Source organism: Vulpes vulpes, chromosome 15, assembly GCF_048418805.1.
Source record: "Vulpes vulpes isolate BD-2025 chromosome 15, VulVul3, whole genome shotgun sequence".
In the NCBI taxonomy this organism is placed as follows: domain Eukaryota; kingdom Metazoa; phylum Chordata; class Mammalia; order Carnivora; family Canidae; genus Vulpes; species Vulpes vulpes.
Window position 1 is genome coordinate 77065062 of NC_132794.1, and position 13104 is coordinate 77078165.

Genomic DNA, 13104 nt, shown 5'->3' on the forward strand with positions numbered 1-13104 from the left:
CGCACCCGAGACTCGGAGGGGCCGAGAGGAGCCCCGGTGATACTCACTGCGGCCCGGTCATGGTGGGAGGCGCAGCCAGAGCCATGGGTCCTTGGGCATCTACTGGGGCGCAGCGGTCTTGGGGCCCGCTGTCGGCATTTCTAAGCGCAAGTTCTTAACAACATGCACGACATGGTACCTTGAAAACAAATAATTGCATGGAAGCGATTTATTACCCTCGGATGTCAAGCCAAAGTCCTCCCAAACTCATCTGAGGACCCAAGTCCTTAGAATGTTCTTCGGTACAGCGCTTTGCCTTCCAAGTTAGGTCTGAACAAAGACAGTGTTGAACAGATGCCTACAACCACCCGCTGTGGGTAAGAGGCGGGACTTCTCTGCTTTTCAGGGATGAGTAAATCGGCCCCGGGTGACGAGACAGCTTCGCTGGTCACACGAAATAACAGGAGAGCCAGACCGGCTGCGGGCTTTCGGACTGTTCGTCTATAACCGTTTTACTAAAGGGCCGCGCGGCAGCGAGCCCAGCGATTTCCTGCCCCGGCGCCTGGATCCCAGGAACCGCGGGGGCCCCCGCAGCCCGGCTCCCCGTCAGCCTTGCCACCCCGGGCTCGTTACTTCGCTCCTTTGTCCCCGGTTTCTCCACCTGCGAGAGAAGAACCGTGATGGGACTCAACGTTGATGCACGGGAGACACTTAGGATAGTGCCTGTCACGTGGTATCAACTTTTAGTATCACGAGTATTTTATGGATTTAAATCGCACCGTCCGTGGCACCTGAGCACGTTCCAAGGCATTTGGATAAAAAAAATCTGGACTAGGTAAATGGAGCATCCTTTTCCATGAACCGGGGCTATGGCACCACCTGCAGGTCTCCTAAGACGCAGAAACAAGCTGGCAGAAAGGACACAGACGCGGAGCTGGGTTCCGAGATTTCGTACAAGTTCCGTGGGAGGTTCCCCCGAGGGGTGGTCCCTGCAGAGGCTGCGTTGTTCTGCTGCAAACTGCCTTTCCTGGGAAACCTCAATCCCAAGCTCGGCAAGCAGAAGCACTTGAAATGCAGAGACAAGGGCGTTGGCACGTCACGTGAAAGGAGCAAAGCACTCCCAGGGCAAGAGGTGTCTGATGGATGGCGGCCCTGCAAACCGGGGAAGCTCCTTAAAGGTCTGTGCAATTAAGAAGCAACAGCTGAAGCTAAAGGTCCCTGAGGAAATCTTGGAAAAGTCTTAGAGCAACTGCAAGAGAGATGGAGGACTTTGTAAAATTAGAAGGGCTCGGGACGCCCGGGGGCGGGGAGCTCAGAGGTCAGTGGAGCGTCTGCCTCCGGCCCAGGGCGTGACCCCGGGTCCCAGAATCTAGTCCTGCATCGGGCTCCCTGCGTGGAGCCTGCTTCGCCCTCCGCCTGTGTCTCTGCCTCTCTCTCTGTGTCTCTCATGAATAAATAAATAAAATCTTTAAAAAAACAAAACAAAACAAAAAACTGGTCAGTGTGTAAGTAATAAACACGAACCATTGCACTAATAATATAGGATCGCCAATATAAAACAAAAACAGAAACGAAAATTATTTTTTAAAAATTCTTTGACTTTTTGGGAAGGGAAATTTCAAATATATAGAATTACAGAGAATCATAAAATGAATTTCTAGTTATCCATCTCCAAACTGGAACAGTTGCCAACTCACGGATGGTCTTGTTTTCTCTATGTCCCTGCCCACCCCTCACCCCTCATGATGATGTCATTCATCTGCAAAGGTTCCAATATGTACCTGAAAGGATAAGGATACCCTTTAAGAGATCTAACCACAATATTTTAACATCATTAAATACCCAGGCCTTGTTCAAATTTTCCCAATTATCCTGTAATTTTTTTTTAAGGTTTGTTGAATCAGGCACCAAGTGAGGACGACATGTTATGATTAGCTATTATGATTCTTAGGTCTCAATGAATCTATAGGTTTCCCCCTCTATCTTATTTTCCCCAAGCAATTTATTGGAAAACCTGGGTCAGTGGTCCCAGAAAGTTTCCCAGCCTGGATTATGGTAACTGTATCCCTTTCATGCCTGCCCAGTTCCTGTTCTCTACCTTTCCTGCAATTTTTAGTTATCTATAGACTTTAATCAGATTCATTTTTTTTTAAGATTTTATTTATTTATTTATTTAGTTTGTTTGTTTATTTATTTATTTATTTAATTTATGAGAGACACACAGAGAGAGGCAGAGACACAGGCAGAGGGAGAAGCAGGCTCTATGCAGGGAGCCCGACATGGGACTCGATCCCAGGACCCCGGGGTCATGCCCTGAGTTGAAGGCAGACAGACACTCAACCGCTGGAGCCACCCAGATGTCCCATGTTTTCTTTTTTTTTCAAGACTATACAGGCAATGTTGTGACTTTCATCAGGAGATACATAACGTCTTATTCTTTTTGTAGCATTAACAGCCATTGACAACCACTTCCTGGACCCATAAATCCATTAGAATTTACAACAGGGGCATACGATTTTATCATTCCTTCTCCATTTATCAGCTTCTATGAAGACACACTCCTCTTCCTCAACTATTTGATTACCCCAAGGTACAGTTCGCATAGGAAAGGGAGGATAAGTGCTTACCCCTTCCTTTTATTCACTGATTTTCAAAATTTAATTAATCGGGATCCTGTTATCTTCTAAACTCGATCAATGGGGTATTTTCCACAGCATCATAGGTTTTAATTCACTCAGAGCGAGCTGAGCAACGGAGCGGAAGTGATTGCCACCTCCAGGACAAGGCAGAGACGAGGCAGGAGAGAGGGTAAATCGACCGAGAAGGGACCGTGAGAAGCTGCTTCCGTCAGTAGTTTTGATCCCTAACAAGCAAGCTCTCTGAAGATGTTATTTAAAAATAATATTCTCCAAGTAAAATAACCCCCAAAGCACAAGCCTGGCACAAAGCAGGTGTAGTCTAGCACTCTATAAATGAACATTTGACATGCAAACCTGATGTCTCAAAAACCTGGTAACAGCAGAAGAGAAAACCTGTTTTGCATTTATGGGGACTGGCTGTGGGGGGTAGAGGCAGCTTTTTTGACGTTAGTAAAATTCCAGGTTCTTCTACTTGTTGCTCATTAGTCTTTGTAATCACCAATTTCAGTTGTTCCAGCCGCATCAGAATTCAGGCTGGTATCCTAGGAATTTTAAGTCTGAAAAAGGCTTTTAAGATCAATCACTCGCCAGGTGAAAACATCCCTAATGCGGTTCCCCTGGGCCCAGAGGTGCCCACAGCAACTCCTCACCTCTTACTTGCGTGACGGCCCCTTTGCACGGCGACCCGCTTTCACACGCATCCCCCGGCTTCAAGCCTGGCCTGCTCAGAATTACCTGGACCTTTCGGGACGTACACATTCGTAGGCTATACTGCAGGACTGCTAAATCAGATCTCCACACGGGGAGCTTGATAATCTTTTCTTATTTTTTTTATTTTTATTCTTAATTTTTTAAAAGATTTATTTATTTGTGATAGACACAGAGAGAGAAAGAGGCAGAGACACAGGCAGAGGGAGAAGCAGGCTCCATGCAGGGACCCCGACGCAGGACTCGATCCCAGGACCCCGGGGTCACGCCCTGGGCCGAAGGCAGGCGCCAAACCGCTGAGCCACCCAGGGGTCCCCGAGAATCCTTTTTTAAATTCCCCAGGTATTTTTTTTTTCTGACCTGCAACCACTCCTTTTGACTCTATTATACCAACGGTCCTCAAACTTTCCATTGCACCAGAATCACCTGGAAAACTACGCGGCCCCCTCCGCAACCTGTGCAACTCAGTGTGTCTGAGGTGGGAGCCTGAGAATCCATAGTTTGAACAAATTCCCCGGGGATACTGGTTTGCTGATCCTCAAACCACATTCTGATCTTCTGAGCCAGAACCTACTTGAGGTAAAGACGGCATTTTATCCCTATTTCGAGGCGGACTGGCTGCAAAGCTGCTGTGGTGGGGCTGTCAGCCAAATGCACCCCAGCCAGGCTGGAGGAGTCGGCATATCCGTTGGGAATACTTTCCTTTGCACGTAACAGAATATCTGACTAGCAGCGACTTGGGCAGTGAAGACTTTTATTAACTGTCTTCTGCAGGGGCAGCCCGGTGGCTCAGCAGTTTAGTGCCGCCTTTAGCCCGGGGCATGATCCTGGAGACCCAGGATTGAGGCCCACGTTGGGCTTCCTGCTTGGAGCCTGCTCCTCCCTCTGCCTATGTCTCTGTATCTCTCATGAATAAATAAATAAAATCTTAAAAAAAAAAAAAATCTTCTGCAGCAAGAAGCCTGGGGGCAGGGGCTCTAGGATATTACCAAGGACTCCAGCTGGTTTCATACTTTCCCAGTCGTCCACGTGATGCACTCACACTCACTGCTCTGGTTGCAGAATGGCTGCTGCAGCCCCGGCTTGCACACCAGCTCCCAAACAAGAAGAAAGAACCAACGTCCTTCTCCTCACAACGCTCTGATCTTTGATTCTGCAGGAATTATCTTTTCTTTCCAAGTCCTCTAGTCAACCTCTCCTTGGGCGGAGCTGTTCCCGTGGGCACGTGGTGACAGAGAAGCCTGGGACGGTGGGCACCAGGCCCAAAGAGTAAGGAGGGATGTGAGAGCCTCGTCCGTCATGACTCGTCCCTCGGGGCTGCGCATATTGTTTCCAGAAGCAAGTCTCCGTGCTCTCGGCAAGTAAGAAGCGGGAAGGAGCTGCTGCAGGCGTGACCAGCTGTACGCCGAGCCCGGCTCGGGCGCCTCTAAGGGGTTCTGAGGCTCGGCTCACTACGTTCCCTGGATCTCCAGGGCTCCTTTACTTAGAAAGCACTGCATGCGGGAGGTTCCGTCTTGACATCATCAAGCTCGCTGTAGGGCCTGTTGCTGGCGAGGAGCCACTGACACCGGCCTCCCTGTGGACATGGTGCTCCACGCCCGCAGCACAAGAAGGTCGGTCCTTGTGCTGCAGGAGCAAGGTTCTGGGGAGCAACCCAGGATCATCCTTGTTGCCTTGACCTGCTAACGCCCTGCTCCCCTAACGAGCAACTAAAATGCAGACAATCAGTCACGTACCCAGGCCTTCTCCCGCTCCAACCTCTGGCCTACGACTAAATTCTAAGCTACAAAATGACGGGCAGGGCCCCGGCTCTCCCTCTCGGTGTCCACGGCGTCCTCTGGATGCCTCTGAGCCTCTGACGGTCTACTGTTTGCTCCTCTCCGCTGAGTCACGCAGCCCAGCAATTACCATCAGTGCCCTCGAGAATGGAGAACGGCAAGTAAGATGACACAAAACTAGACCTAATCATCCCAAATCACTTGGGTAGTCCGAGAGGGGAATCAAGAGGACCATCATCACAGTCTTATCATTCACCCTCAGTATTTTTTTTTTTTTTTTTTTGAACAAGCTTTCCTTTGAATTGAACGAGCCATGTCGCTGCTGGGACAAAGGATCCACCCACGGCCTCCTCACTCCTGGCTGGCCTGGATGGGAAGCGGAATACCTAGCAGGAACTCCGCACCCCGGCATGATGCTGTTTCCCCCTGGAATTCTGCAGAGCTTCTGGGAAACTCTATTATCTAAGATTTTGGGAGGTGCCAACAGAGCTGGGGCTGTAATGCCTGTCCCCTCACCCCCTACCTTCCCTGCCTCTGGGATCCAGCTAATTTTTTTTTTAAAGATTTTATTTATTTATTCATGAGAGAGAGGCAGAGACACAGGCAGACGGAGAAGCAGGCTCCACGCAGCGCAGGGAGCCTGACGTGGGACTCCATCCCGGGAGTCCCATCTCCAGGATCATGCCCTGGGCTGCAGGCAGGCGCCCAGATCGAGCTAATCTTAAGCACACGCACCACGCTTTGCACATCTCCAAAACGATATTTTGATTTATGTGATGTTGACTAAAATATGTTAAGAACTCAGATGTAAATTAATTTTGCTGCTGAACTCAACAGGACACCAGGCCAGTGACCCTTCTTAGGTAAATGGAGAAGAGAAGTCCCCTCTCTTCAATACTTTTATTTATACCATAAATGGTGTGACGTAGAAGTGACCCCCCATTCCTTACCCTCCCCATGCCAGTGCCCCCTCTGTTACAGGCTGAATGTTCTTGTTCCACCTCAAGAGTCCCATGTTTCTGGGTATGTCTCTGAAGGTGTTTTGTTTTTTAAAGATTTTATTTATTTTAGAGAGAGAGAGAGTGGGGGGAAGGGGCAGAGGGAGAGGAAAAGAACCTGTGCCCAGCAGGGAGCCCAACACAGGGCTCAGTCCTATGACCCCAAGACCACTACCTGAGCGGAAACCAAGGTCCCCAGGTGCCCCTGTGAAGGGGTTTTTGGATGAGATTAACATTTGTAAAGTAGGTAGCCCTCCCGATGTGGGTGGGCCGCGTCCAATCCGTTGATGATTCGAAGGCCTGAATAAAATACAAGGTTGAGTAAGAAAGGATTCTTTCTCTCTGCCTCGCTGTCTTTGAGCTGGGACATCAGTCTGCAGCCCTCAGGGTTAGACTCAGCCCTACACCACCGGCTCTCCGGCTAGACTTTGCAGCTTCCGTAATCACGAGTCAATTCCTTAAGAGAAATCACTTTATTGAGCTTTTTTTTTTTAAAAGATTTTATTTATTTATTCATGAGAGACACAGAGAGAGAGGCAGAGACACAGGCAGAGGGAGAAGCAGGCTCCACGCAGGGAGCCCAACGTGGGACCCGATGCTGAGACCCCAGGATCATGCCATGAGCCAAAAGGCAGGTGCTCAACCACCGAACCACCCAGGCATCCCATATTGAGCTTCATATATATATATATATATATATATATATATATATATATATATCCTATTGGTTCTGTTTCTCTGCTGTACCCTAATATATCAGCAAGCATGAGGTGTGCTCACGGGGAGCAGCAGCTCATGGCCCCCTTTCTCGCACATCACTATGACGACAGACACCCGGGGTGGCCCGCCGCCGGGTGCCCAGTCGCCCCAGTCGGGGCCAGTCAACAGCCAGCCGCCCCCCAGTCTGTGAGTGAGCTCCGTCAAGACCAGAAGAACCACCCAGCGGTGTCTAGCCTAAAGCACCAACCCAGAGTCATGAGCTAAATTTTAAAAAAAATCATTATTCAGTTCTCTAATAACATCTTCCAAGTTCCAGGAACAATATTAAGCATTGACATTATCATGATGAATAAATGAGATGCAGTCATAGCACTCAAGACATTTGGGGGCTACTGATAGGACAGATGCAGAGGCCGAAATTAAAATTCAAAAAGGTGAGAATAGGGCAGCCCCAGTGGTGCAGCGGTTTAGCGCCGTCTGCAGCCTGGGGTGTGATCCTGGAGTCCAGGGATGGAGTCCTGCAACGGGCTCCCTGCATGGAGCCTGCTTCTCCCTCTGCCTGTCTGTCTGTCTCTCTCTCTGTCTCTATGAATAAATAAATAAATAAATAAATAAATAAATAAATAAATAAATAAATATCTTTAAAAAATAAGGTGAGAATAATGAAACATTACAAGAGTGTTTTGAGAGCTGTAAACCTCTTTATAAATATTACTAATGATTCTTCGCACTGGCAGGCACCATCCCCTCTTCCTTCAGCCATGAAAGGTTTAGTTTTTTTTCAGCCCACCGAGTTTTCAGGGTAGTTTATTCTGTGATACTATGTGGCAACAGATCACCAATAGAGACAAATGTCCACTGCAACACGTAAAAATGCAAAATGTATGTTTTTAAAGCACGAAATTTCCCTCCATCCTCCCTCTTAAGCTTTCACTTCTCAGCTGAGGTCCCTATGTTAACACCTTGCTGTAGAAATTCTTGCTCAGGATCCTGCAAGCATGTACTCACATCTATAGGCTAATTTTTGAGGGTTTGTGTTTAGCAAAGTAAAACCAACTCTGCAATTTGCTTGTATTGCTTATCAATATACGATGGGCATCTTTTCTGGTCAGTAGATAAAGAGATAACGATTTATACGTTTTTCTGATTTCTTAATTTGTATATTTACACGCATGCACCTGTATGACTTTGCATAAATTGCTTGTCATGAAATCCAAGTTTTTAGTGGTGCCTGTTCCCCCTCATTCCCTGCCTTACTGCTGTCCTCCCCCAACAGATGCTTGTGCACATACACAACCCATTAAACCCCTATGTATCTTTCCTTACTGTTCTTTGTGTTTATATAATTATACAAATAGTTGTTTTATTTAAAACTATATCATCAAAAAATAAAACTATATACCATTCATACTTACCTACTTTTTGCTTTTCCCACTCAATACCTGGTAGAGAAACCCCTTCTCCCAAGTCAACCAGAAAACTCAAATTCATTCCTTAATTAACGGCTGCACAAAAAAAAAAAAAAAAAAAAAAAAAAAATTAACGGCTGCACAATATTGCATGGTGTAGATGTGCCATAATTTAGTTAACAATTTGCTCACTGATGGGCAGTTTCTGATTTTTTTTTTTTTTTTAGGCCACTGCAAAAAATGCTACAGTAAATATCCTCTCATGCATTTCAATTTGTATTTATTTTCAATTGCATGGGACGGATTCTCAGTAGTGACATTAGTGGGCTGAAGAGTGTATCTTCAAAAATTTCAATAGTTAGAACGAGATTGCTTTCCCAAGGACATCATAATTCACACTCCACCACAACTCTTTGAGGGAAGGGTCTTAATCATTCACAAGCTGTCGAGGGCGGCGGTGAACCAGGTAAGTCCAAAAACTTGCTTAATTAAACCGTCTTCCCCAAGGAGCATTGGAGTGAGAACAGGAGACAAGGGTGAGAGCAAACCTACTAATACGTATCTTTATGCCCCAACATAGTTGACTTAGGGACCATCCTGAGACAGCGTTCCTACGTGTCATTTTAGCAACGGTCAATCCCCCGAGAACCCCACTTTCCTCTTTGTGCCATAAACCCTAACCATCCGAAGCAAGCCAATCAAATGACTGGTTCTCGGTTCCCTCGGGGGCCCACCCCCTGCTTCTGCTTACAAGCTGGCCAAGGATGGGTTAAAACATGGCAAGCTTAAGGTAGATACAAGAGACCAACTAAGTGCATTATCAAAGGAGAAAAATTTAGTGGTTCTTCCTTAAATTTTTCACAACTTAAGTGTATCAGTATAGAGGATATGGCCCACTTATTTTTTCTCCTTTCCCCTTTATTCCCTTAAAAAAATGAGTGGGAAATATCAGAAAGGGAGACAGAACATGGAAGACTCCTAACTCTGGGAAACAAACTAGGGGTGGTGGAAGGGGAGGAGGGCGGGGGGTGAGGGTGACTGGGTGGCGGGCCCTGAGGGGGGCACTTGACGGGATGAGCACTGGGTGTTATTCTGTATGTTGGCAAATTGAATTCCAATAAAAAATAAATTTATTATTAAAAAAAAAAAAAAAGACGATACGGCCCAAAGTATTACCAGAGACTGTCAGAAGGTGGCACCGGAACCTCCTCAAGTTGTCCCCTCTGCAGTCTGTGCCCTCCTGTCCTCACTCCTAGGGAGGTCAGGTCTCCTTTCACAAATCACAGTTCTTTGCATAATGACGGCGGTTAAAATGTGGGCTGGTGTCCCATTCGAACACCACCCCCGTGGCACGGTGCTCACTAGCACTAAGCCGGGGCTCTGGTTTAGGTCAGGACTTGGCGGGAAGTGATAGCTCACTTTGGAGGTCTTTCTGGAAGCCTCCCAACTTCCAGCTATCGCTCCGTATGACGCCGCTCTGCAGAGGTGCTCCATGTACATCTCCTGGGATGCTGGGAGGATCTCACTTCCCTCTAAACAACACTTATTTTATTTTATTTTATTTTATTTTATTTTATTTTATTATTTTATTTTATATTAAAAAACAAATTTTATTTATTTATTCATGAGAGACCCACAGAGAGGGAGGCAGAGACACAGGCAGAGGGAGAAGCAGGCCCCATGCAGGGAGCCCGACGCAGGACTTGATCCCGGGTCCCCAGGATCACGCCCCGGGCCCAAGGCGGCGCTAACCCGCTGAGCCACAGGGGCTGCCCAACACTGTTATTTTAAAAGGGTAGAGACTGGAGCAAATGCAAGCCAAGGCGACTCCATGCCTTTACATAGTCAGATAACAGGCATCTGTGGAGATCCCGAGAGTCTGAAGCTTGGTACCCGGCGCTGGGATGCGGCATGGTCTCGGCCGTCCACGCTCTCAGTGTCCAATCTTACCGGATCACAGGTTCCAGGGCAGCAGCACATGGATGACGACTGGAGGCGACAGGTGCCGGGCGGCATTGAGTGAAGGTGTGGCCAGAGTAGGGCAGGGGGAAGGTGGCGTGGGCTGCACACTGAAGGGGCGGCGGTTCTCCACGTGGAAGCTGCGGCCTGCCCTGCCGGATGCCGACCTCGCCCGTGGCGGGAGTCCGGAGACAGCGGCAGCCTCCGGCCGAGGCCAGTGGTGTCCACTGGGGGCCGTGGCTGCCTCGGGCCGGAGAACCACCCGAAGAGCTTGTCTGAAAGGCCGATTCCTGGGCCACTCAGGCGATCCCGAGCGGGGAAGCCAGGACCTGGAGTGGTGCTGCCGTCCTGGTGACGGTCCACCTGCGAAAGCCCGGCCTGAGCAGCTTTCCCAGCCCCTCTTGGCTTTACTTTTACGTCCCTCCTTCAAGAACCACAGTCGGGGTCTCCCTAATTACAAGCACCCCTAGGCCTCCGGCCGTTCCAGTCCCTTCTCTCCCGCCGGTTCTCTGTGCACTGACCGCCACCCCAGCTTGTCTGCGCTCGGAAAATCCTCCGTCACCTCCAGAGGCTCCGAGCAGGCTGCAGGGACAGGGACGCGGAACCTGGAAATTCCCTTAGTCGGAGCTGAGAGCCCAGTGTCGCCCCTGGGGAGGACGCGGCTGGCCCAGCTCAGGCGCTGTCACGGGGTGTCACTTGGCCCTGGTACGTGACCAAGCAGTACAGCCCGCGAGGAGTGTTTGCCGTGTCCTCCACACGCCGGTGTGTAAGCGCCATCGATGGAAGGAAGGAAGGAAGGAAGGAAGGAAGGACGGAAGGAAGGACGGAAGGAAGGAAGGACAGAAGGACGGAAGGAAGGAAGGACGGAAGGAAGGAAGGAAGGAAGGAAGGAAGGACGGAAGGACAGAAGGAAGGAAGGAAGGAAGGACAGAAGGACGGAAGGAAGGAAGGACGGAAGGATGGAAGGAAGGAAGGACGGAAGGACGGAAGGAAGGAAGGAAGGACAGAAGGACGGAAGGAAGGAACGCAGTCAGCGGCACCAGAGCTCGTCGATGGAAAAGGCTGCACAGCGCCACGCTGGGTCCCTGCACCGACTCCGAGGCCCTGCGGGTCTCGCCACCCGGAACTGTTAGCCGAGCGCGAGCCCCGAAGACGGGGCCGGGGCGTTACTGTTAATGCGGAACATTTAAGCCATAAGAGGACAAACATGAATGGAAGCTAAGGGTCGGGCTGTCTGGGGAAGAAGGAGCCCAGAGCGCCTTGCACAGTCACGCCTCTGCCCCTGAATGCCTGGAAGAGCAAAGGGGAGGGAGAGGGAGCTCAGACGCCCAAGTCCCGAAGGGGCGAAGGGGCGATCGCACCTGGAGGGAGCCCGAGGATCACGACCAGCCACCCCGGGACTCCCGGAAGGGTGACGGACGCCGTCGGGGGCCAGGAGGCCTCTCGGGGACGCCACCCAGGGCTGTGCAATCTCCTCCTTATGGGCCAGTGTCCCCGGCTGAGCGGGCCTCGGCTGTCCCGCAGTGTTCCTCGGGCCCAGGTCCTCAATGCTGTCGCCCCGCTCGGGCGTCCCCGCAGGCCCGGGCCACCCTTGAGGGTCCTCCTCCAGAGGGGCTCCTCGCGGGGAGCGGCAGCACCAGGGACCGAGGGTGTCCCCCGTCCACCTTCCAGGAATGGTGACGGAGCAGGTGCAAAGGCCATTCGCGTGCAGTTTCGACAGGATGGTCAAGTCTGCAAGTTGCTGAAGGGCCACGCGGTAATAGGTACAATCATCCCAACACGCACGTCTCAGCCCAGCAGCTGCACTTGCAGGAGATTGGCTGTGGGGGCATAAGTTACGAAATAAACACACTTGCCTACGTAAGTCCCCGCATGTAGCAGACGCTCCCAAGATATTTGATACAGGAATCAGGAAAACCAGAAGCTGAAATGTAAACGTGTGCCACGAGGAGCCTGGTTAAATAAACAAAATCCTGAAAATGATGGATGTGGCCTGGAGCTGAGCACGGGGAGGGGCCGCTCACCGAGGCATGCGAGGGACCTCGGGATAATGGAGACATTCCAGACTTTGATTTTGGTCGCAGGGTGCATTCAAGACGAGTGCTTTTTATTGTTTGCAAATTATACACTCAACAAAATGGCTCTTTTTTTTTTTTTTTTTTTTTTTTTTAATGGATGAACTCTAGGGGATCCCTGGGTGGCTCAGCAGTTTAGTGCCCGCCTTCGGCCCAGGGTGTGATCCTGAAGTCCTGGGATCAAGTCCCGTGTCGGGCTCCCGGCATGGAGCCTGCTTCTCCCTCTGCCTGTGTCTCTGTTCCTCTTTCTCTCTCCCTATGTCTATCATAAATAAATAAATAAATAAATAAATAAATAAATAAATAATCTTTAAAAAAATACATAAATGGATGAACTCTGGAAACCAATGAAAACTAATACAGAAAGTTGTTTGCCATTAACATTAATGGCATTAAACTAATAACATTAAATAAGAAAAGTGGGTTATAAAATAATATACATGATAATCCCCATTTATGAAAAATACGCAGAAAATATGTATGTGACAGAGTGGGGAATGAATGGGACTTTCCTATGGTCCCGGAGTTGCGTAGATAGATGCCCTAAAGTTAAGGACAAACATGGTAGATGCTCACATTTTCTAAAGATGCCAGACCATCAATTGGGAACATACTAACAGATGGTCAAGCTGGTCCGGTATGAGCTCCCAACAGCCTGTAGCAGGGAAGGCTAGAAAAACTCATGCCAGACTCCCAGGGTGGCTGAGGCAGTGGGAGATGGGCAGGTGAGGACACAGGGCAGTGATGGGAGCAGCCTGTCCTCCACCACCAGGTAAGCAACGAGGTGGCACCAAGGTTCTTAGTGAAAATTAAACTCAATGGTTTAAGCAGAGCACAGA

The 13104-nt window shown here is 49.4% G+C and overlaps 1 protein-coding gene across 3 annotated transcripts in view; it reads right to left on the bottom strand.

Annotated features, from left to right (window-relative positions):
- TMEM266 (transmembrane protein 266) overlaps positions 1-13104 on the bottom strand; it is a 95224-nt gene that overhangs the window by 44699 nt on the left and 37421 nt on the right. For 2 of the 3 annotated variants that reach the window (XM_072739217.1, XM_072739218.1), the window contains exons 2-3: positions 8238-8327; positions 48-178 (exon numbers count right to left, since the gene is read on the bottom strand). In XM_072739217.1, the coding sequence (XP_072595318.1) occupies positions 48-85 (38 nt within the window). In that variant the 5' untranslated portion in view covers positions 86-178; positions 8238-8327. The remainder of the gene's footprint in view (positions 1-47; positions 179-8237; positions 8328-13104) is intronic. The other variant, XM_072739216.1, reaches the window with a different exon arrangement.